General features: G+C 42.3%; 3 protein-coding genes across 8 annotated transcripts; all 3 read right to left on the reverse strand.

Moving 5' to 3' along the window:
• Positions 1-18: 18 nt before the first annotated feature.
• LOC139574764 (glucosamine-6-phosphate isomerase 1) lies at positions 19-4,432 on the reverse strand. 4 transcript variants are annotated; one of them, XM_071399637.1, is made up of 7 exons: positions 4,067-4,432; positions 3,573-3,712; positions 3,327-3,428; positions 3,024-3,206; positions 1,034-1,218; positions 596-770; positions 19-375 (listed from the first exon to the last, which is right to left on the reverse strand). In XM_071399637.1, the coding sequence occupies exons 2-7, from the start codon at positions 3,694-3,696 to the stop codon at positions 326-328; spliced, it is 819 nt and encodes a 272-aa protein (XP_071255738.1). In that variant the 5' UTR covers positions 3,697-3,712; positions 4,067-4,432; the 3' UTR covers positions 19-325. The 4 variants fall into 4 exon arrangements, with proteins under 4 accessions (XP_071255738.1, XP_071255737.1, XP_071255739.1 ...); XM_071399636.1 differs by having other exon boundaries at positions 3,573-3,700; positions 4,067-4,241; XM_071399638.1 differs by having other exon boundaries at positions 3,869-4,073.
• A 442-nt stretch (positions 4,433-4,874) lies between these two features.
• Positions 4,875-18,508, reverse strand: LOC139574763 (heat shock 70 kDa protein 4-like). Of its 3 annotated transcripts, none has more exons than XM_071399635.1 (19): positions 18,108-18,508; positions 17,420-17,477; positions 16,882-17,022; positions 16,520-16,642; positions 16,236-16,335; positions 15,972-16,105; positions 15,462-15,706; positions 14,104-14,189; positions 13,824-13,975; positions 13,453-13,559; positions 13,059-13,192; positions 12,547-12,731; positions 12,156-12,254; positions 11,728-11,883; positions 11,377-11,502; positions 10,886-10,993; positions 8,943-9,062; positions 6,380-6,541; positions 4,875-5,850 (listed from the first exon to the last, which is right to left on the reverse strand). In XM_071399635.1, exons 1-19 carry the CDS (start codon positions 18,212-18,214, stop codon positions 5,647-5,649), a joined length of 2,547 nt encoding a protein of 848 aa, XP_071255736.1. In that variant the 5' UTR covers positions 18,215-18,508; the 3' UTR covers positions 4,875-5,646. The 3 variants fall into 3 exon arrangements, with proteins under 3 accessions (XP_071255736.1, XP_071255735.1, XP_071255734.1); XM_071399634.1 differs by having other exon boundaries at positions 12,156-12,266; positions 14,113-14,189; positions 18,108-18,506; XM_071399633.1 differs by having other exon boundaries at positions 12,156-12,266; positions 18,108-18,506.
• A 1,445-nt stretch (positions 18,509-19,953) lies between these two features.
• Positions 19,954-23,701, reverse strand: LOC139574767 (cytochrome b-c1 complex subunit 8-like). Its single transcript, XM_071399644.1, has 3 exons — positions 23,577-23,701; positions 21,230-21,401; positions 19,954-20,134 (listed from the first exon to the last, which is right to left on the reverse strand). Exons 2-3 carry the CDS (start codon positions 21,381-21,383, stop codon positions 20,040-20,042), a joined length of 249 nt encoding a protein of 82 aa, XP_071255745.1. The 5' UTR covers positions 21,384-21,401; positions 23,577-23,701; the 3' UTR covers positions 19,954-20,039.
• Between the last annotated feature and the right edge of the window lie 44 nt (positions 23,702-23,745).

Below are 23,745 nucleotides of genomic sequence, written 5' to 3' on the forward strand. Positions count from 1 at the left end.
ATATATAACAAATACAGATTCATTCTCAAAGTTATTTTATTAGAATAACACATTGAAATACATTCAAAGTCAAGTTTGTATCAAATTTAACAATGTAGCTAAGAAACCTGTTTTTATCGAAGATAAATGTATTACATAATCAATGTACCGGTAGCCTACTACAAGTAGGCATACTATTATTTTACATAAAATGTAACTTTAAGTAAAACACAGTACAACACACACAATTGATCCTCCACCCTTGGTCACTGTCATATCCCGGAGGGTCCGGCATCAGTTATCCTGGTTATTGCAGGTTTCCTGATGTTTTTGCAACGCCCTCGTCTTACTTGGGAGGCAGTGGATCCACCAACTTGTTGTGCACATGCATCATCCCTGTAGGAGAAATAACAATAGTTTAAGTGAGTTAGATTTCCACTTCATTCACAATTCTGTTTTTATTGAAGAAAATAATGTATTCCTCCCGGGCCAATAATAAAACAAAACACACTGAATTTGAAAACTGATGAAGCACTTGTTCATAAGCCATGCAAGCAGCACAGTCATGGAATGAACTGTGAGTGCAAAGTCCTTTAGTAAGTAAGTAGACCCTCACCTTGGAAGTACTTGACAGTTTTAACCCTCAGTTCCAGGGTAGCATCCTCGTCACACACAAACACAGTCTGAGGGTGCTGCTGAAAGGCTGACACCGTCCACATGTGGTTCACCCCTTCCTCTATGGCCTTGTAAAGGGCAAACGCTTTGTGTGCTCCCGTGATTAGAATCATGACCTGGAGACATTACGGAGATAATGTGTTATTATCATCATCATCATCATCCTATAAACTGTTATTACATTGTTATAGACTAGTATTACATTGTTAGAACAAAGCAGCAGTAAAATGACATAAGGCAATGTGTAACAGCCTCATTATATAATCATTTAATAAGTATAGGAGCTGTAAAGAGACCAGTTGTCCATGAAAAATAAGTTACAAGAGAAGACAGACCAGAAACATAAAGCAGAGACCGACATCTTGAAATCAGCTCTAACCTCTCTGGCGTCCATGACAGTGGCCACTCCCACAGTCAGAGCCATGGTGGGTACTTTAGACAGATCTCCCTCAAAGAAGCGTGCGTTGGCCAGGATGGTGTCCTGAGCCAGGGTCTTCACTCTGGTCCTGGACAATAGACTGGAGCCTGGCTCGTTGAAGGCAATGTGGCCATCCGGTCCAATACCTAAACAGACAGGGTGGGTTACATTTGTTGGATTTTGGTATTGATGTTTCAAAGTCTGTTGTTTTCTTAACTGGTTTGTGCTTGTGGTGTGTATTTTCTTCAATTATGTCATTGAAATACATAAGGGTCATAAAGGGTCTGAATACATAAGTATTTAGACCCTTTACTCAGTACTTTGTTGAAGCACCTTTGACAGTGATTATAGCCTCGAGTCTTCTTGGATGACGCTACAAGCTTGGCACACCTGAATTTGGGGAGTTTCTCCCATTCTTCTCTGCAGATTCTCTCAAGCTCTGTCAGATTGGATGGGGAGCGTCCAATCACAACTATTTTCAGGTCTCTCCAGAGACGTTCGATCGGGTTCAAGTCCGGGTTCTGGCTGGGCCACTCAAGGACATTGAGACTTGTCCCGAAGCCACTCCTGCGTTGTCTTGGCTGTGTGCTTAGGGTCGTTGTCCTGTTGGAAGGTGAACCTTCTCTCCAGTCTGAGGTCCTGAGTGCTCTGGAGCAGGTTGTCATCAAGGATCACTCTGTACTTTGCTCCGTTCATCTTTCCCTCGATCCTGACTGGTCTCCCAGTCCCTGCCGCTGAAAAACATCCCCACAGCATGATGCTGCCACCCCCGTGCTTCACCGTAAGGATGGTGCAAGGTTTCCTCCAGATATGACGCTTGGCATTCAGGCCAAAGAGTTCAATCTTGGTTTCATCAGACCAGAGAATCTTGTTTTTCATGGTCTGAGAGTCTTTAGGTGCCTTTTGGCAAACTCCAAGCGGGCTGTCATGTGCCTTTTACTGAGGAGTGGCTTCCGTCTGGCCACTCTACCATAAAGGCCTGAGTATTGCAGAGATGGTTGTCCTTCTGGAAGGTTCTCCCATCTCCACAGAGGAACTCTGGATCTCTGTCAGAGTGACCATAGGGTTCTTGGTCACCTCCCTGACCAAGGCCCTTCTCCCCCGATTGCTCAGTTTTGCCAGGCAGCCAGCTCTAGGAAGAGTCTTGGTGGTTCCAAACTTCTTCCATTTCAGAATGATGGAGGCCACTTTGTTCGCTGGAACCTTCAATGCTGCAGACATTTTTTGGTCCCCTTCCCCAGATCTATGCCTCAACACAATCCTGTCTCGGAGCTCTAAGGACAATTCCTTCGACCTCGTGGCTTGGTTTTTGCTATGACATGCACTGTGGTACCTTACAGGGCATTTGGAAAGTATTCAGACCCCTTCACCTTTTCCACACTTTGTTACATTACAGATTTATTCTAAAATAGTTTTTTTTACCTCATTAATCTACACACAATAACTCATAATGACAAAGCAAAAAACTTTTCATAAATGTTAGTATGGCTTGGTTTTTGCTATGACATGCACTGTCAACTGTGGGACCTTATATAGACAGGTGTGTGCCTTTCCAAATCATATCCAATCAATTGATTTTACCACAGGTGGACTCCAATCAAGTTGTAGAAACATCTCAAGGACAATCAATGGAAACAGGATGCATTTGAGCTCAATTTAGAGTCTCATGTCCAAGGGTCAGAATACTTATGTAAATAAGGTATTTTATATATATATATACACATTTGCAAGCATTTCTAAAAACCTGTTTTCGATTTGACATTATGGGGTATTGTGTGTAGATTGATGAGGGAAAAATGTATTTAATCAATATTAGAATAAGGCTGTACAGTAACAACATTTGGAAAAAGTCAAGGGGCCTGAATACAAGGGGCCTGAATACCGAATGCACTGTATAACAGAGTAAATATAATCAATATACTTAATACCATCGTATCAATATCCTACCTACCTCCAACAAAGAGGTCAATTCCTCCAGCTGCTTTGATCTTCTCCTCAAAGGAATCACACTCCTCTACAAGGTTGGCAGCGTTGCCATCCAGGATATGGGTGTTCTCAGATTTGATGTCAATGTGCTTGAAGAGATTATTCCACATGAAGGAATGGTAGCTCTCTGGGTGATTCCGAGCAATACCTGCATGGTTTTAAAAGCAGTAATCACATTTTTGTATGGCTTCTCATGCTGTGAAGAATGTTGATACTGTATGGTGTAGAAATAGGTGAGATAGAGAAGTATTGTAAAGGTGAAGCGTACCCACATACTCGTCCATGTTGAACGTTTTGACATACTTGAAAGAGATCTCTCCTTTCTTATAAAACTCAATCAGCTTCTTATAGCATCCCAGAGGGGTACCTCCTGGGGTGTACATTGGGGAGAAATATTGTTAAATCAATGTCAATGTCTTTATATAGACACATTTGACGTATGATTATTATGATTGCACCATTGCCTGTACGATGGAAAGGAAGGCGTGCCCTGTAGAATCAACAGATTGCTTACCTGTGGGGAGTCCTAGAATGAAGAATCTGTCTGGTCCAGGGTTGAAGCGAAGGATTTTATTCCTGATGTACTTGGCAGCCCACTCACCAACTTGGTCATAATCATTCAGGATGATCAGCTTCATGGTCCTAAATTACAAGCTTTAAAATCACAGCCAAACTCGGATGGTGAATACAGATGTTATTGTATCAGAAGGAACAGATCTTGAAGCAATATTCGTTCTCCACCAAAACAAGCAGACTTTAGACCCATAAAATGAGGACTTGCAGCCGGAAGACGTACTAAAGTATCCCTACCCGAATTGACGGGAGAAGTAGACCAAATCAAACTATACTAAAATGCATTGACGGCTCTTTGAATTAACTGCAAATGTTGAATCCACTGTACTAGAAAACGGTATCATGCATATCCAAAATCGGCCGCTGGTGACGGTTGTACTAGCATCTTACTTTGTGCATTAAGTAAATGAAAAACAAACGCATTGATCAACTTACCGCATCCGCCTTTCCCCTTTAAAACACTTTTTTTTGAGAAAGCAGGAACCTCTGTCATATGACTGACGCAGCTGCAGGCACGAGGAAGAGGCGGGCGGAGTTCTTGCTGAACGCCTCGATTACAGATTGAGGAACGCTGAATGTTAATTGGGATGAATAGGCAAGCCTTCTTTTCAAATTAAATTGTATTGGACGCCCACATATTTAGCAGACGCTATTTCGGGTGTAGGGAAACGCTTGCGTTCCTAGCTCCAACAGTGCAGTAAAATCTAACAATTCACAACAATACACTCATCAAAAAGTTAAATTATGGAATTAATATATAAATATTAGGACGAGCAATGTCAGAGTGTCATAGACTAAAATACCGTGGAATAGAATACAGTGTAAACATGGAATGAGTAAAGCAGTATGTTTATTAAAGTATATAGGGGAGGAGCCTCTAAGGTGCAGGGTTGAGTAACTGGGTGGTAGCCGGCTAATGATAGCCGGAGCCGGTTTTAGATATAATAGTAAACTTACTTAGAATTAAAGTAGCGTATTATACTGAATAACTGCAGTCGTTAATTGACAGATGAGAGACCTTTTTCATTGCATTTATGCATTGGTGACGTTTAAGAAATCAGGGTGAGAAAAAAATAAACATTTCTCTAGATGTCCATACATCGTCCAAATATAGTCCAGGCCGGTAGATGGCGATATTGAGTCGTTTCAGTATCGCCATCTGCCGGCCTTTGGGGCTTGTCAAAATTTAGCCTGAGAACGAAACTGCGTTCCTCTAAAATGCTCAAATAAGGGCTACGTGAAGCAATTTTCAATAACTTTATTAAAACCAAATTGCGACAATGACCCGGAACAGTTCGAGAGCACACAACAGAAATACCATCATACAGCGCTCATCGTAACAGGCTTATTGCAGTTGGCTTCTTTACATTTTATATCAGCAATAAAAGAATGGGCATGCTATTGGAAGCAGAAATACACCATCATCTTCATCAGGTACTAAGAGTAAATGTGCCGAAATTACAGTATGCCGCCTGCATTGACATGTGGAGTGGCGTGAATGGCAACATCTGAAATGGCACCCTATTCCCTATACAGTGCACTACTTTTGACCAGGGCCAAATGGCCCCCTATTCCCTATGTAGTGCACTGCTTTTGACCAGGGCCATATGGGTACTGGTCAAACGTAGTGCACTATATAGTAAATAGGGAGCCATTTCAGACGAAGCCAAAATAGTTGACACTCCACTAGTAGCTCTGGGCTGCATCTCAATCCCATCACCTTGCCTCCTTCCCTTGCTGCCTAGGTTGATTCCTTCCTTATCTCAACAGATCTGACAAGATAGATAAGACATGAGCAATGTGCTACAGTACTGTAGTTAATATATCCAGCATGCCTTTTGGTAGACCATTCAGGTAGACTTTATTTTTATCCCCCATAATGCTTTAGTTGAACTCATCTATCCAGTTCTATCAGGTCTGAAAGGGGAAGGCGACAAGGAAACATGGAAGGAGACACTTTTCAGATGAACACACAGCCCCTGGGAGATGAGACACTGGTTGCTGTCTGTGTCTGCTTAGTCAAGGTCCATGTCAGGTCTAGGTTCCGTGGATTCCGTGGAGGGGGGGATGCCTGTGCTGTCGGCGGTCTGCTTCTCGGTGCCCTCGGCTGGGGCTTTCTCCTGGCCATTGACTGGTCCATTCTGCTCCCCTGCCTTGTTGTTTTTAGGCAGCTCCACCTTGGGCTTGGTCACGATGGGGTTGCAGGAAGAGTACAGCTCCTATTGAGAGGAAATAATGGGAAGAGTGAAAGTTACAAATAACTGTGCAAGCAGTGTTAAGTTGGATAAGCAGAATGCTGGCATGTTTTATTACAGTAGTAGAATGATATTAATGATCAAAAGGCAATATTGACAGTATACTGTAGCTTGGTTGCAAGGTTGGGTAACACTTCACTAGAAGGATCCCTACATAAGGACTTCATAACACACCAATGTTGAATTCATAAGCAATAACCGCAAGTTGATATTTTTGTTAGAATATCAAAAAAACATCTAACAGTTAGTACTGTAGCTATTCTAACCTGTATCTCTCTCTGACTAACAGTATTAGCAGTTAGCCAGCGGTACTGCAGCTAGCCAGCGGTACTGCAGCTAGCCAGCGGTACTGCAGCTAGCCAGCGGTAAAGGAATTGTTAGCAGTACTGTAGTTAGTTGTAGAGTTGTAAGTTACCAGTACAGTAGTTAGTCAGCAGTACTGTAGTTAGTCAGCAGTACAGTAGTTAGTCAGCAGTACAGTAGTTAGTCCCACCTTAGTCTTGTCCTGTATCTCTCTGACTCTAACAGCAGGCTCCACAGTCAAGCTCAGTTTACTCTGCTGGTTCATCTTGCTGTTCAGCCAGATCATGGCTTCATTCACCATCTTATCCACCTTGTTGATCTCTTCCTGGTCCAGATGGTCATACTGCTCCTCCTGGGGGATGGAAAGACAAGCCAAGAAACAGTCTAATATACAGTGCATTTGTAAACTATTCAGACCATTTGACTTCTTCCACACTTTGTAACGTTACAGCCTTGTTCTAAAATGGATTAAATTGTTTCCCCCCCCTCATCAATTTACACACAATACCCCATAATGACAAAGCAAAACAGGTGTTAAGACATTTTTGCAAATGTATATAATTTAAAAAAAACTGAAATAATCACTTTTACATAAGTATTCAGACCCTTTACTCAGTACTTTGTAGAAGCACCTTTGGCAGCGATTACAGCCTCGAGTCTTCTTGGGTATGACGCTACATGCTTGGCACACCTGTATTTGGGGAGTTTCTCCTATTCTTCTCTGCAGATCCTCTCAAGCTTGGTCAGGTTGGATGGTGAGCGTCGCTGCACAGCTATATTCAGGTCTCTGCAGAGATGTTTGATTGTGTTCCAATCAGGGCTCTGGCTGGGCCACTCAAAGACATTCAGAGACTTGTCCCGAAGCCACTAATGCGTTGTCTTGGCTGTGTGCTTAGGGTCGTGGTCCTGTTGGAGGGTGAACCTTCGCCCCAGTCTGAGCTCTGGAGCAGGTTGTCATTAAGAATGTCTCTGTACTTTTCTCCGTTCATCTTGGCCTCGATCCTGACTAGTCTCCCAGTCCCTGCCGCTGAAAAACATTCCCACAGCATAATGCGGCCACCACCATGCTTCACCGTAGGGATGGTGCCAGGTTTGCTTCAGATGTGATGCTTGGCATAGAGTTAAATCTTGGATTCATCAGACCAGAGAATCGTTTCTCATGGTTTTTGGTGCCTTTTGGCAAACTCCAAGCAACCTGTCATGTGCCTTTTACTGAGGAGTGGCTTCCGTCTGGCCACTCTACCATAAAGGCCTGATTGGTGGAGTGCGGCAGAGATGGGAGAACCTTCCAGAAGGACAACCATCTCCACAGAGGAACTCTGGAGCTCTGTCAGAGTGACCATCGGGCTCGTGGTCACCTCCCTGACCAAGGCCCTTCTCCCCCGATTGCTCAGTTTGGCCTGTCGGCCAGCTCTAGGAAGAGTCTTGGTGGTTCCAAACTTCTTCCATTTCAGAATGACAGAGGCCACTGTGTTCTTGGGGACCTTCAATGTTGCAGACATTTTTTAGTACCATTCCCCACACAATCCTGTCTCTGAGCTCTACGGACAATTCCTTGAACCTCATGGCTTGGTTTTTGCTCTGACAACTGTCGGACCTTATACAGACAAGTGTGTGCATTTCCAAATCATGTCCAATCAATTGAATTTACCACAGGTGGACTCCAATTGTTGTAGAAACATCAAGGATGATCAATGGAAACAGGATGCACCAGAGCTCAATTTTGAGTCTCATATCAAAGGATATGAGTACTTATGTAAATAAGGTATGTTTTTCTTTTTTAATACATTTGCAAACATTTCAAAAAATCTGTTTTTGCTTTGTCATTATGCGGTATTGTGTAGATTGATGAGGATTTTGTATTTATTTAATCAATTTTAGAATAAGGCTGTAACATAACAAAATGTGGAAAAAGTCAAGGGGTCTGAATACTTTCAGAATGCACTGTGCATAATACATACCAGACACATCCTGAAATACAACTAAAGACAACTTCTGACATCGGCCTCCTGAAACCAAAGACGCAGTGAATTCAAACCCCAAGCAAAGAACAGAGATGTCGTCTTTTGTAACATACATAAAGACACATTTGGTTGGTTCTGAAATGCAGATACATACTACATGATATGATACATGATATCAGGCTTCTGATATCTGCAATGGTTTAGAATTGCCGTGAATATTTGAAACTTGTTACAGTGGAATATGAAGATATCTGGTAGGAAGTAACAATAGAATGAGGTTGGTGAACTGGACGGCATTTTAACAGAACTATTCTTGTGTATTCTCATCGTCTTACATCAGATAGCGAGTCCATTCTGCCTGCAGTGAGGGACGCCATCTGAAGTAAGACAATGGTGTATTCTAGTATTAATGACTGTACTATACTACATATCTACTACAGTCATAGTTGCTCCTCCTGGTGTACATAAGTCATAAAGATGTAGTTCATTGTAGCAATAATTTTATTTTAAATGTATCTTACCTTTATTTAACTAGGCAAGTCAGTTAAGAACAAATTCTTATTTACAATGACGGCCTAGGAACAGTGGGTTAACTGCCTTGTTCAGGGGCAGAACAACAGATTTTTACCATGTCAGCTCGGGGATTCGATCTAGCAACTTTTCGGTTACTGGCCCAACGCTCTAACCACTAGGCTACCTGCCGCCCCAAAATAATAATGTGTATTAGGGCAGCGGTACCTTGGGTTTATAAGCTCCAGCGGTACCTTGGGTGTATTAGGGCAGCAGTACCTTGGTTTTATAAGCTTCAACGATCTTCATGTACATCTGGATCTGTTTCCCCATGTCATCGAAGGCTCTGGGTCTTTCCTCAGACTCCATGTACCTCTCCTGGATAGGCTGACCCAGTTTCTGGAGACAGTAGACAACACTTACGTCAGAAACACTAGATAATCCAACCCGTTTGAACTAGAATGAGGAGGAAACTAGTCATTTTCATAGCAATTAAACTCCTTTTTCAAACTTTGGTGATGCTACTTTCATCTGATTGTCAAAATGTAAAAGAAATTTGCGGAACACACAATTGACTTGGCAGGACTTGAACTCATAATGACAATTAAAAACTAGGGCCTCCCGGGTGGCGCAGTGGTCTAGGGCACTGCATCGCAGTGCTAGCTGCGCCACCAGAGTCTCTGGGTTCGTGCCCAGGCGCAGCCGGCCGCGACCGGGAGGTCCGTGGGGCGACGCACAATTGGCATAGCGTCGTCCGGGTTAGGGAGGGTTTGGCCGGTAGGGATATCCTTGTCTCATCGCGCTCCAGCGACTCCTGTGACGGGCCGGGCGCAGTGCGCGCTAACCAAGGGGGCCAGGTGCACGGTGTTTCCTCTGACACATTGGTGCGGCTGGCTTCCGGGTTGGAGGCGCGCTGTGTTAAGAAGCAGTGCGGCTTGGTTGGGTTGTGCTTCGGAGGACGCGTGGCTTTCGACCTTCGTCTCTCCCGAGCCCGTACGGGAGTTGTAGCGATGAGACAAGATAGTAATTACTAGCGATTGGATACCACGAAAAATTGGGGAGAAAAGGGGATAAAAAAATAAAATAAAATAAATATTTAAAAAAAAATAATAACATTGTGTGAGAAGTAGGCATTGGTCTGAAGCCGAAAAAGGAAATTTCACATGAGCACAATGCCTACTCCACCCATGCTCTACCAAGGCTTTCCAGCACACAGATTTGACCTACTACAGTAGCTATGTTGGTTTATTGAACTTCAAACAATGTGTTAGCCGGTTGCTTAGCATTCAAACATTCTAAAATCAAGACTAGGTAACGTTAGCTAGCTAGCTACCTAGCTAATCAAAGTATATATGTTCGCATTTATTAATTAACCTCAGCTTGAATACCACCATATAACTAGTTATCTACAGTAGCCTAGTTTTGTTCTCAGCCACTTTGTATGACTGGCAGCCTGTTGCAGGCAGCAACAGCTGTTGTTGCCGAGCAACAGAGTTGCTCAACACTCAGATTCGGCTGAAAATGTTAGCATTGTCAGAATTGCTACAAAAAAGGTAGCACATCGTTGGTTATTAATGGACGGAAATGTTCACGTGAGAGAGATACATTATGTAATAAAAACTGTTGCACCATCAAACTTAGTCAATCCGACATTATTTTAAGTACAGTGGTCACTTTACGGACGCTATAGTCTCGTTTTTTTATTTTACTTTCTTCTTTTTTTACGAGGCAAGTCAGTTAAGAACAAATTCTTATTTTAAATGACAGCCTAGGAACAGTGGGTTAACTGCCTTGTTCAGGGGCAGAAGGACAGATTTTTACCTTGCCAGCTCGAGGATTCGATCTAGCAACCTTCCGGCTACTAGTCCAACACTCTAACCACTAGGCTACCTGCCGCCCGCTTTAATCCGACGTCTAGGATTTGAGCTAGGTAGGCGCAGAAAATACTCTGAAAACTAAATTGCTAACGACCCTGTAAAAAATCCGGTATGTGGTTCTTGGTAACGGCCGGACGGCTTATGTCGAGAGGCAAGGGAGTGTGTTGTGTACCTCCAAGTTGACTTGTCATCGACGTCGGTGTCATACTGGCTTAGATATGATGGTAGGGAGATTTTTATTTAACACTGAGCTTCAAACAATGCATACAACTGAAAGCATTACCTGGGACTAATTAGGGTCTGGGAAACTGTACCATAGTGACAGTGTACAACACTAAGCTTTACCTTCAGCTCGGCCATTTTGTCGATGTACTGTTGTTTAGGTTGGTCCTCTCCGTCTTCATACAGCCAGTTCTCTGTGTCCTCCAGTTGTAACGACAGGATATCCCGATCCTACAACACAGTCAAAACACAGGCATTAACATTCAGTTAAGGACAGGGTATACCATCCTACAACAATCAAATTCAACATACTGTCATTAACATACAGTACGCAATGGATGACTTTTAAACATATTACAGAGAATACAATTCTGATATAAAGTACTTTATAAAACTGTCTATCTTGTTGCTAATGGGATACTTCAGGATTTTGGCAAAGAAGCCATTTATCTACTTCAATGAGTTCATCTGACTGTAGGGAAGTAGTTACAGGGCTTCATTGACAAAATCCCAAAGTATCCCTTTAAGAAACCTGTTGGGTGTTTCATGGGCAGCTAATGTCAGACCGAATTGAAAGTACCACAGAAAGTGACAGAAAAAGCCACAGCGCTCACAGCTTCACTGACGAATTTCTCCAGCCTGCCGTGTAGTTTGTCCCTCATGTCGTACACATACTCCTCCACGTAATTCTTAGCGTCGTTCCTCTCCTTCTCCAGCTTGTCCTGCATGATCATTTTACCCTGTGGAAACGGACAAATCAACAACTTCAAGTTACCACAGAACACTCTTTAAGACCTACTCAAAACAGAGAGAGAAACATGTAAAATACAAGTATATAGAAACAGCTGGATGAATACAATGAAGAACAGACAGTCAGAAAGACACCAAAGATACAGAGAGGATAGCAGTAGGAAGAAACACAACAGCTGAACCAAAAACAATCCAGAGATGTCAGATTGAATTACCTCGTTTTCTACAAAGAGGTTGAGCATGTCAACAGCCAGCTCCCATTGAGGACTGTTCTCAATGGGAAGCTCCAAGACTTTTGTCTTGACTTTGGGCTTCTTGGCCTGGGGAGGCTGGTCAGACTTCTTCTCTGTCTTACTCTCCTCTGGGGAGGTCTGGGGAGAGATGAGGGAAACAGCATCATTAAGACTAAATAGCCATAAAGTAGTGCTCTTCACTCCTGGTGAGTGTTTTTCAGCCTGCTCCAAGATGGGTTTGTTTTGTCTGATCAGCTGCTTATTGGCAAGACAACACAAACTGATCTGGGACCAGGCTACTTGCTTTTGTCTAAGTCTGTACAAACTGCAGTCTTCCAGGACACAAAAGTGCAGAATGCTACCATAAACGTTACGATAATAGATGTCAAATGTGTCATATTCAATATTACCTCCATCTCCTCATTCTCTGGCGGCGTCTTCTTCTCCTCCTCCTCCTCTTCTGTCTCTTTCTGTCCATCTCCTTGGGCCTTTGTCTCATCCTGGTCAGTCTGCATGTTGCCCTGCAGAGAGCGCAGGTCTCTTCATTAACACCACATCTCTGCCCAATGATAGGACAGACAGACTTCCAGATAGGTACACTACTATATTTTGATGGCATTGCTAACTGAAGCCCCTCTTCCTCAGGTTGTATGGTTTAATAGCGCATTTGTACCTTTCATTGGACTCTGGTTTGGAAAGTTAATTGTAATTGTCTGTGTAGTGAATATTGAATAAGACACTTTGGTTAAAAAATATATATATATACATAAAATGTGAATGAATATGGTTGTTATTAATCACCTCTTCCTCTGGTGTTGCCTGCTGTTCTGTGTCCATGGGCTCCTCTCCTTCCTCGGTCTTCTGGACCTCCACCAGCGAGGCTGAGGAGACGCTGAAGATGCCGTGGATGTTGACCCTCACCTTCACCTTGACCTTAGAGCTCTCCCCAGACGCCTGGGGCACCACCTTCTGGATCACAAACTGACCTATAGGAGAGGACACAGGAAATAAGGTGGTAATGGCACACAGTCGGTACATTTCACAGGAAATACTGATGACAAACTGGGCTCTAATGTATTGTCCCCTTAGGGGGAAACTTACATTACAGACACTTGACAAAAACACTTATAAACAACAACAAAAAATGTATACAAAAATCAAATCAATGATACGTTTCATATTGCAAACTGTAGTCAACAGGCCATTGCTGCTAAGTTACATAACTGACTATGTTTCTATGGAAGATACTGTTGGCAGACAGAAAAGGACCCACAGGAGCGTGGTTGATAGTGGAGTCAACGCCGTGGACATACCTATGGTGGGGTCGGGGTACGGCAGCTCTTTGGGGGTGTTGTAGTAGGCTTCCAGAGAGAAAGGCTCCCTCCGGTAGAAAGTCAACACTTTGGAGAAGGGTGCAGCATGGTTCTTTGGGAATACCTCGCAATCGCTACAATGAACAACACACATAAGTCTAGTTAGGACTAAAATAACTACAATGAACAACACACATAACAGTCTAGTTAGGACTAAAATAACTACAATGAACAACACACATAACAGTCTAGTTAGGACTAAAATAACTACAATGAACAACACACATAACAGTCTAGTTTATTAGCACTAAAGTAACTACAATGAAGCTATCCCACAAAAAAGAAATCTATAAAATCAAGGCGATAATAAATCCAGATACATATTGTAGTTTACCTCGAGCCTTCCTCTGCAGCAGAGTTCCATTTCAGAGAGATTGGGTAAGCAACTGCGTCTGTGATGGAGAACTCACGCACTTTGAATGCAGGGGACAGGATTGCACACTGAGGAGGCAGACAGGACATTCTTAGCAGGGAGGCAAACCATTATTCCATCACCATACTCCAGTAGAAATCAACAACAATGAATTAGGTCCTACTGGTAAGAATGATATGATATAAATGTTGGAATCCCGATCATTACTACATAGTATAGTAGCAAAAGCGTTTGGAGGCTAACTTTCTTTTTCTAATTTGCTGAGCAAGCAAATCCTGGATGTCCAAAGGTCATTTTAAGGTCAGGAGTGGGGAAACGAGAGATCATCAGACCTGCAGGGCACATCCTCTGGCCACGGCCTCATCAGCATTCAGGGTGGTGCTCAGCTCCTTCCCAAAGAATCTGCTGATCCTCTCTTTGACAGACGGGATACGGGATGCTCCGCCCACTATTTCCACCGCATAGATGTCCTCCTTCTTCAGTTCTGATTGGACAGGAACCAGGAAGGCACCAATCAGAACTGACAGTCACTGACATAACTCAAAACTATAAAAAGACAATACTCAATGCCTACACAGATAATGCTCAATTTGATGCTATATGCAAACCTACGATACTCACTGGCTTGCTCCATCAGGTTGTGTAGTGGTGCCTCCACTCTGGCCAGAACGTCAGCACACATCTCCTCAAACTGAACCCTGGAGAACATACAGATGCAGATGTAGGACCTTAATTTGATCACCCTGTTGTTGCAACTTCTTGCACAGCAGGAAATGCAAACGTGTAGTGTATTAAAAGTTAAAAAAGGCTCCTAAAGAGTTTGTAATTTCCACCTAAAAATGTCATACTTGATTTCCCCTAAATAAAAATGTATCAATCCCTGCAAAAATGTCAATTAATTACAAATGTTGCTGCAAGATTATTTTCCTGCTGTGAGAAACTGGTCAAATAAGATGCTACATATGTATGCATCATCAACATGCAGTTTCTCTGATAAAACTACCAGATTTCAAGGACCACCATGCGTTCTATGGTGTCACTATACTTACAATATAATAATACACTGAACAACAATATAAAATGCAACAAATATAAAAGATCCATGAAATGTTCCATACGCACAAAATGCTTATTTCTCTCAAATGTTGTGCACAAATTGGTTTACATCCCTGTTAGTGCGCATTTCTCCTTTGCCAAGATAATCCATTCACCTGACAGGTGTGGCATATCAAGAAGCTGATTAAAGAGCATGATCATTACACAGGTGCACCTTGTGCTGGGGGACAATAAAAGGCCCATCTAAAATGTGCAGTTTTGTCACACAACACAACAGATGTCTCAAGTTTTGATTGAGTGTGCAATTGGCATGTTGACTACAGGAATGTCCACCAGAGCTTTTGCCAGAGAATTGAATGTTCATATCTCTACCGTAAGCCTCCTCCAATATCGTTTTAGAGAATTTGGCAATACAACCAACCGGAGACCATGTGTATGACGTCGTGTGGGCGAGCGGTTTGCTGATGTCAACGTGGTGAACAGAGTGCCCCATGGTGGCAGTGGGGTTATGGTATGGGCAGGCATAAGCTATGGACAATGAACACAATTGTATCGATAGCAATTTGCATGCACAAAATTACCGTGATGAGATCCCGAGGCCCATTGTGAGACCCATTTCTTTTAAGGTATCTGTGACCAACAGATGCATATCTGTATTCCCAGTCATGTGAAATCCATTGATTAGGGCCTAATGAATTTATTTCAAGTCACGAATTTCCTTATGAACTGTAAGTCAGTAAACTCTTTCATGTTGCATTTATATTTTTGTTCAGCATAACTTTGTCATGTGGTCATTGCATCACAGACCAAAATAATGACTCATCCAATAGATCATGTAAGACCTGTTTATATCAAGGACCACGGCCATGCATTCTGAGGTGTTCAGTTGAGATAACAATCTCAAAACACTATACCTGTTGAGTTTTCCAGAGACGTCGATGTCGTTCATAAAGCACTCGATGTTGAGGGGCAGGTCTGAGGAGTTGGCGCTCATCAGCTTCTTGAGTTTCTCACACTCCTGGTAGAGCCTGACCAGAGCCCTGGGCTTGGTCTTCACGTCCAGCTTGTACTTCTTCCCAAACTCCTCACAGAAGTGTCTCACCAGCATCTCGTCAAAGTCCTTCCCGCCCAGCTCCGGGTCGCAGGCCGTCGCAAAAATCTGAGGGAAAAGAAAAAATGGTATTAATAAAAACATGAATATGAGCAAAAACTAATTATTAGGGCCGGGAGTTTTTCCTGAGCCCATGTGACCTGGCCAGAACAACTCTAGGCCCTAGAGTACTTGTTTTGTTTAATAGCCAAAAGGTTATTGAAGTTGTCTGTAAATTCTTTGTGGACATTTCGGTTTTCAGTAAAAACAGTTATTTTGTAGAATCAGCATGACCCCCCATAGCCTCCTCTGTCTCCTGATTAAAGACACCTACCTTCAGCTTGCCCTTGTTGAAGGCACAGACAGAGGTCTGGTATCCAGAGTGTCCAATGTCTACAAACACCACAATCCTGGGCTTCTCCTCTGGAGCAGGGAGGTCCTGCTTGTAGATTCCATATGCCAACGCCACTGGACGGAAGATGTGATTAATCATTCTTTATTATGAAACAGCAAATCACCTTAATATCAAATAATACGGTGTGGGTGAGTTAAATAGCTACAGTAACTCTGTTAGGGGTCAACACAGCTCTCTCCATACCTGCAGTTGTCTCATTCATGAGCCTCAGACAGTTGAGTCCAGCAATCTGTGCTGCGTCCACCACTGATCTCCTCTCGGCATCCGTGTAGTAGCAGGGGACCTGAGGAGGATGATTCAGGCATGGTGAGCCAGCAGGCCTAGAAACTCAATTCTAAATTGTTTTTCCCATATCCGGTCTTTTAGTCTAACTGTCCAAACTCAATTTAACATGTGACCAAATTCCTGGTCCTTCTAGTAAAGTGTAGCGCCCAGTGCACACTAGCACGCTGCAGATTGATACTCACAGAGACAACGCAGTCAGCCACGGGTTTCTTCAGTGCATGCTCAGCTGTCTCCTTCATCTTGGTCAGAAGCATGGCAGTGACCTGCTCAATGCTGAACACCTTCTCCTCCTCCATGTACATCACCTAAAGGACACACAGACACCAGTTGTCATTGTAAATGATTGCTTTTGGGGTTCGCACAGGTAGAGTACAATACAGAATAACACATGAAAATATTATACGGCAAAGACAGACAGACAACCAATATCTATGTTGATTACAGATTAGACAAGGATGATGAGTAATCTATCTCTCCATTAGGCCTACTCATGTATTCCCCACCTTTTTAAGGAGAACTAATCGTCACTGTTATCTCTCCTTACCTTGATGCCAGTGGTGCCCGAAGGCATCTGCGCTAAGTCGTAAACAAGGCTGGATTTCAACCGCTGGATGTACGGATCAGAAAAAGCCCGGCCATGAAATCTCTTGAACCCTTGGACTGTGTTCTTGCAGTTTGTGACGACCTGATTTGGGATTAGCAGGGAAATGATGCTGCATTATGATGCTGCATTATGCAAAATAAATGATTATCTCACATTAAAAAGTAACTTAATGATGTGATACCTAATGAAGCAGGAGAAATCAGAAATTATGGAATAGCTTAAATCCCGATCAAATACTTTAGATATAAAAAACTGGCAAAATTGACCCCATGGTTATATTTGTGGTTCTTTGAGGACGTGAATGCATAATGATTCTCTTCTGTTTTTAATAGTTCCATCAGGTAATCAAATATTGGCCTGGTTATGAAATCCCTATTTCTATGCATAAAACCATAGAACTCGCTAGAAGATTCATACCCTCAATGTGTCACCAGTCAAATAAATAATAAAGTAGAGGGCGTCCCCTATTAACACATACCTGGCTTTTTGCAGCTGCACCAATAGATCGATTCCGTGGTCCAAATGACACACATGCTCTGAAAGAATGACACACATCAGTAAAAGGCTTGTCAGTTTTCACAGGGCTTTCCATAATAAGATAACAGCGCTAGCTAAGATAACACAGTAGTATTAAATTGCACATCTAAATGCGTTTTATTAGCTGGCTAGAAATACAGAGCAGCAAACAAATGATTCCTATGAACAAGTCCATTGATGTCGAGAGATTGCAGGCCTCCTCCCAGTCGCATTCATGCGTCCATTCATACTTCATTAAAAAAAAAAAAAATCCCCTTGTAAGGGGGACAACAATGAACCCCCATTGTTTTCGAAAACACTCAAGATGTTACGTAAGGAATGTAAGTTAAGGTATCACAAGTCAAATGCCGTAACGTTTCATTGGTAAAATAGCTAACAGAGTACAACGATTGCTCGTTTTTACAAGTCATGGGTTGATCTCTCTAGCTAGCAATAACATTCACGTGCTGTGTTGCAATGCTGCTCGGCTAGGCTAATGTTAGCCCGCAAGCGCACCTCCCTTGTCTGTCTTGCTGCCAAGGCCACAAAATGTGTTCCAATCCCTCTAGTTTCTCAATCGCTTTAGAGGCAAACATGTTGAAAATTACAATTCACACCATATAAACCACACAAATATAAATGTCACTTACGGTGTACATCGATCACTATATTCATTGGCTACAGTTTCTATTCCTCCGGCTCGAGCAACCGCTACATAGCAGTTCAGGAACCCGACGTCGAATCCTACCACAGACATCTTCGCAAAATGTTACTTAATTAACAGATAATACTATGGAAACGCACAAAGTAGTCTTACAGTTAATTCCCTAAATACGACGGACCAGACCGCAAACTGAATGTATCAATGTACGTTCTGGTTTAATTCATTATTCCCACCCTAGTTCCATGAAGATGCAACTGAGTGCGCTACTTGCCGGCAAATTGTTGATGCCTTCGAACAAGCTCACTTTCTACACCTCAACATGATAGATTTCAGTATAAAAGTCCTATGATGATGATTGCACAGGTCTCGAAAACCAGACCCTAGGGCCGAAGCATTTGAAAATGGCTGGAGGTAACGCGGATGTCTACAGAGACCAACACAGGAACAGCATGTTCATGCTAGACTACATTACCAAAAGTATGTGGACACCTGCTCGTCGACCATCTCATTCCAAACTCTTGGGCATTAATATGGAGTTGGTCCTCCCCTCTGCTGCTATAACAGCCTCCACTCTTCTGGGAAGGCTTTCCACTAGATGTTAGAACATTGCTGCAGGGACTTGCTTCCATTCAGCCACAAAAGAATTAGTGTGGTCAGGCACTGATGTTGGGTGATTAGGCCTGGATCACAGTCTGTGTTACAATTCATCCCAAAGGTGTTCGATGGGGTTGAGGTCAGGGCTCTGTGAAGGCCATTCAAGTTCTTCCACACCGATCTCAACAAACCATTTCTGTAAGGACCTCGCTTTGTGCACTGGGGCATTGTCATGCTGAAACAGGAAAGGGCCTTCCCCAAACTGTTGCCACAAAGTTGAAAGCACAGAATCATCTAGAATGTCATTGTATGCTGTCTAGTTAAGATTTCCCTTCACTGGAACTAAGAGGCCTAGCACGAACCATGAAAAACAGCTCCAGACCATTATTCCTCCTCCAAACTTTACAGTTGGCACTATGCATTCGGGCAGATAGTGTTCTCCTGGCATATTTCAGTAAGGCCATTCTACTGTCAATGTTTGTCTATAGTTTGCGCGACTTTATACACCTGTCAGCAACGGGCTGAAATAGCCAAATCCACTAATATGAATGGGTGTCCATATATATATATGGATTAATTCTATGGACCATTCTGTATTCTTTTGTGACAAATTATTCAAGGGTACAATATGTATTGAATTAGATTATTTTTATGGTAATGATCATTCTTGAAAGGTGTTATCGTAGTCTAGAACCATAATAACATTAAACTTTTGTTTCTTCTTCAATATTAAAATGCTTTTATTATAAAGGTTTTTGGTGTTGTAGGCTGACTTTGCCCACTACTACTTTTATATATATTTTTTTTTTAACTAGGCAAGTCAGTTAAGAACAAACTCTTATTTACAATGACAGCCTGACAGGGGACAGTGAGTTAGTTAACTGCCTTGTTCAGGGGCAGAAAACAGATTTTTACCTTGTCAGCTCTGGGATTCAATCCAGCAACCTTTCCTTTACTGGCCCAATGCTTTAACCACTAGGCTACCTGCCGTATAGACAGTATACGATACTGTATTTTATACAGACCTGTTAGCCTGTGTAAAATTGCATTGGGCAGTAATCTCATTGCATTGTAACTTTACACTAAGTGACAAATGACAGGTCATTCTTATTTACTGTATATATATATATATATATATATATATATATATATCTCTGCAGTGTCCCATCACACGAAAGATGGCAAACCATTCAATCCAAATATCCAGGTGAGGTGGTATCAAATTTATAGAAAAAACATTCAGATAAATATTGTCTTTATTGACAAAAAAATAGAGTGAAGGTTTAAACAGGAATAGACAGAGAGAGCAGCAAGATGGAAGGTTTCACTCTTCATTCTCGTAGTCAGCAGCAACCTTCCTCTTTCCTTCTGAGTGGACATGGTTGCCCCAGGTGTATGTCAGGTACATGCAGATCATTGCTGGAAAAAAAGAACAGGAGAAGACCGGTTAGCGACTGAAAACAGGGATGTGGGAGGCATACACTAAAAGATACAAGAAGCAATGCATGTAGAGTTAAGCCATTTAAAAACATCCAAAGAGTCCGTTTTTTTTTTTACATGGGCAGACAGAAATTGTATCAAGAGGTCTTTACAGTGTGCCTCAGAGCACCCCTCTCGTAGACTAAGTCGCAATGGACATTGCTTTAGGAAACATAAAAGGAGTCTGAAAGTGTTCTACACATCTATTCAACTACAGCAAACAGACTACACTGGGAAGATTCTTAGTTGTAGCTGAATAGGTGTGTAGAAGCCTGAGTAGCCACATCTGGTCATTACCTACATGGGACACAGCCAATATTACACCTCTCATTAATATAAGGTTTATTCCATAGTCACAACGTGTGAGATGAGTCATGGTCCAATGACTACCTGCTCCCAAGCTACATCCATGAAATCAGTAGAACTGTTCCGATTGGAGAATCAGTTTGCGTCACCGGGCAGTGAACAAGAAACTATTAAATCAGTTGATGCTACCCCCCCCTCCTCCCCAAATCAAAACCTAATATGGATGCCAATGTTTTGTTCCGGCTTTGCGTGCACACGTTTCATCTACTTCCTGTCTGAGGCAGCATGAAGCTGATTAAGACAAACAGGTGTGAAACAGACCTGTGTGCACACAAAGTGAGAATACAACATGGAATCCATGTTTGGTTTTGATTTGGGGGAGGGGGGTAGCATCTAAACTGGATTTAATAGTTTCTTGTTCACTGCCAAGCGATGCAAATGGTGATTCTCTAACCGGAGAACTGATTATCGATGTAGCTTGAGACACCGGACATGCTGCTACCAGGTAGTCATTGGAACATGACTCATCTCACACGTTGTCGCTATGGACTGCCCTTAGACCTTGTCTTATTCATTAATGAATCAGTGGTCTAATATTGGGCTATGAGGCCATATTTATCAAGACTAGAGCAGAAATAAATCCAGAATTTGGCTGGAGATGTTTGATAACAAACAATATCCTGCCTGGTTCTTCACAGAAACCAACGTCCAAACTCTGGGAGTACTTACGGGGAGCAACTTTGAAGACGGATGATGTGAATCGTCTCCAGACGTTTGGGATTCCTTTAGAGAAGTAGTTGGGGAAAGCCCTCTGCTCGAAGGGGGATAGACTATAGGTGATCACATGCCTGATCTTGGCCAAATCTCCAAAGTGGCGACCCATGGTGTCTAGAGAGACTATCTGAAATGACAAGGTAGGAGTATCGGTGAGGAAAAAGGTACACTAGTTTAGATGTTGCAATGCAGTCGTCACACAACTAACAATATACTGGTCCACCAAAAGTCACATTCTTTGAAACAATTGATTAGTCCCCAAAAACAATGTATTGTGTATTTCTCCATACATTGACAAATCCTATGTGTTTTAATCAAATCAACTATATGCACTGAGCTTGTCTGATGCTTTAAGCTTGATTAATTAATTAAGACAAATGACTAGAGGGAGTCCGATCAGCAATTGATTTGATCGTGCTGGGCCGGGCTCAGAATTGCAGCACTGTTAAAAAAATACAAATTAACACCGATGTTCTGTGGTGGTCGCTGCAGCAGGGAGGAGAGAGAGAACGGGTGCTAGTCAGTCACACAGTCACTGTCTTTTTAATTAAGGTTATTGATTATAGAATTAAGTTGGGGTTTCCTCTCTCATCACCTTTCTTAGACAATAAGGCAAGGGCTGTTCTCATCTCATTCTGCTGCTACCTGCACTGAATTGATCTCAACACAAATATGCTGGTTAACTTTGCACATCGCAACATGGTCTGGGAAAAGGCCCCAATTCAACAGCGCTCTGATGCATTTCAGAACCACGGACAGCGAACACTATCCAACACGGGAGAAAGCACATTTGTTAACAAATATTATTTTTATTAGTGTTACACCTTTGTTCTTACGTAATAACCATATACAATTTCATTACCACATGTCTTAAACTGATGGACTGTGCCATCCCCACAGCAGATCAGTCCACTCAGACAGGTGTCTTGTATACCATGATTTATTTTTTTGTTGCTACTGCTCAACTAAAGTAAATCTCATTGACCAACCGCCTATTGACCAAACAATCGACTAAAAATGGGGTCAGTCCTAGTTTGTGGTGAAGTAAAAATTTGAGATGTTTTACAAAACAATGTCATCAACGATTGGATCCTCGCTAACCAATCAGAGTTTTAAAGTCAACGGCACATTTTCAAGAAACCGCTTTACCCACGTGTTCTGGCCCAATCCATCGGTTTCTGGGACAAATCAGAACAGTTAGAATGTTTGCGTTCTAGAAAATCGTCAGGGAGGTAGAAACTAGAGAGTAGAAACTAATGTCCGTGGGCATAGCGTTTGGCCCAGGGCAAGGAGTTTGGGTTGCCAGGCAAATGTGCATTTCTTCCTCTTAAGAAATTACAACCAGCCAGTCTTCCAGAATAGTAGTCAGAATATATTACCACCCTTCACTTACTTACAACTGCACTGGGGTCAGACAGGCTTTGTTTAGATTAATACACAGCGGCGCTGGCGCGAGATATGGCTCTGAAAATGAACCTCAATCAAATGATGAGAAATGGTGTTGTATTGTCCCATTATTCCAACACTAAGAAGATTGAAGGAGTGCTATTAACACTAGTTGGGATAATATAGGAGAATTCTGAATACAACGCAATTTCTCATCCCTGGATTGAGGTATGTTTCCAGAGCCATATCCGGTGCCGGCTCCTTAATGTCTTAACCTAAACAGGAAGCCAGTCCGACCCCAGTGCAGCTCTGAGTAAGAATAGGGTCGGAATCTATTCTGACTAATATAGTAGACATTTCATGTAGTCACATTTATAAAAGAGCAAATTAGTTATGGTTGGAAGTAAAAATTTAACTGTCAATAGACTATTAGAAATGTGAACGTGATATCTTCGTTTTATTTCCAAGCATAACTGGATAGGAAACACTACATTAACGAAAGTTACTGGCTAAATTAGATTGATAGCTAGCTAACTAACGCGTTAGCCAAGTTAACATCAACACCAAACATTAGATGACATGTCATTTCGTCAGTGACATTACAACACGTAAACTCATGTCTGACAGATAATAGAAAGTATGAAGACGATACAACCTAGCTAATTAGCTACCTAGAAAAATATATTGCACAAAAGTGAGGGCAAACGGGACCAACCTGCAACAAGCTAGCCAGTAGCTAACCTCCCTAGCTAACGTGAAGACCTTGCTTGACATTCACGCCAAGATTTAAAATGTGTGTAATGACACGAGACTCTTATTTCGCAAAATCCCCAAGACATACACTGATATGACACGTATACAGGTGATTAAAATTGTGAAATTAACCACAAAACCTTCAACTTTCAGTATCTCTTACCGTACTGCTTCTCAAGACCCAGATTAATAGTGGTTGATGGCGTCTTTGCACTGGTTTGGTTCAACGTCCAGCGCAATTAAGCCTTTACGTAACTTCCGTTCTTCTTCTTCTATGGTATAACGGCGTTCGCAACAATTATATGTGCATTCCGCCAACTACAGCGCGGGTT

Source organism: Salvelinus alpinus, chromosome 4 (assembly GCF_045679555.1).
Source record: "Salvelinus alpinus chromosome 4, SLU_Salpinus.1, whole genome shotgun sequence".
Taxonomy (NCBI): domain Eukaryota; kingdom Metazoa; phylum Chordata; class Actinopteri; order Salmoniformes; family Salmonidae; genus Salvelinus; species Salvelinus alpinus.

Bases quoted from the DNA above. Each gene is read 5' to 3' on its own strand.
- LOC139574767 (XM_071399644.1), bottom strand. From the start codon at position 21,383: ATGGGTCGCCACTTTGGAGATTTGGCCAAGATCAGGCATGTGATCACC. The intron at 20,135-21,229 runs GTAAGTACTCCC...CTTTTTTTCCAG, and splicing joins CGTCTTCAAAGTTGCTCCCC to CAATGATCTGCATGTACCTG.
- LOC139574764 (XM_071399636.1), bottom strand. The intron at 3,207-3,326 runs GTACGCTTCACC...AAAACCATGCAG, and splicing joins CAACATGGACGAGTATGTGG to GTATTGCTCGGAATCACCCA. The intron at 771-1,033 runs GTTAGAGCTGAT...TAATGTCTCCAG, and splicing joins CTGTCATGGACGCCAGAGAG to GTCATGATTCTAATCACGGG.
- LOC139574763 (XM_071399633.1), bottom strand. From the start codon at position 18,214: ATGTCTGTGGTAGGATTCGACGTCGGGTTCCTGAACTGCTATGTAGCG. The intron at 14,190-15,461 runs GTATAGTGTTTT...TATGTTCTCCAG, and splicing joins GTCTCTGGAAAACTCAACAG to GGTTCAGTTTGAGGAGATGT. The intron at 13,193-13,452 runs GTAAACTACAAT...TGTTCATTGTAG, and splicing joins GCTGCAGAGGAAGGCTCGAG to CGATTGCGAGGTATTCCCAA.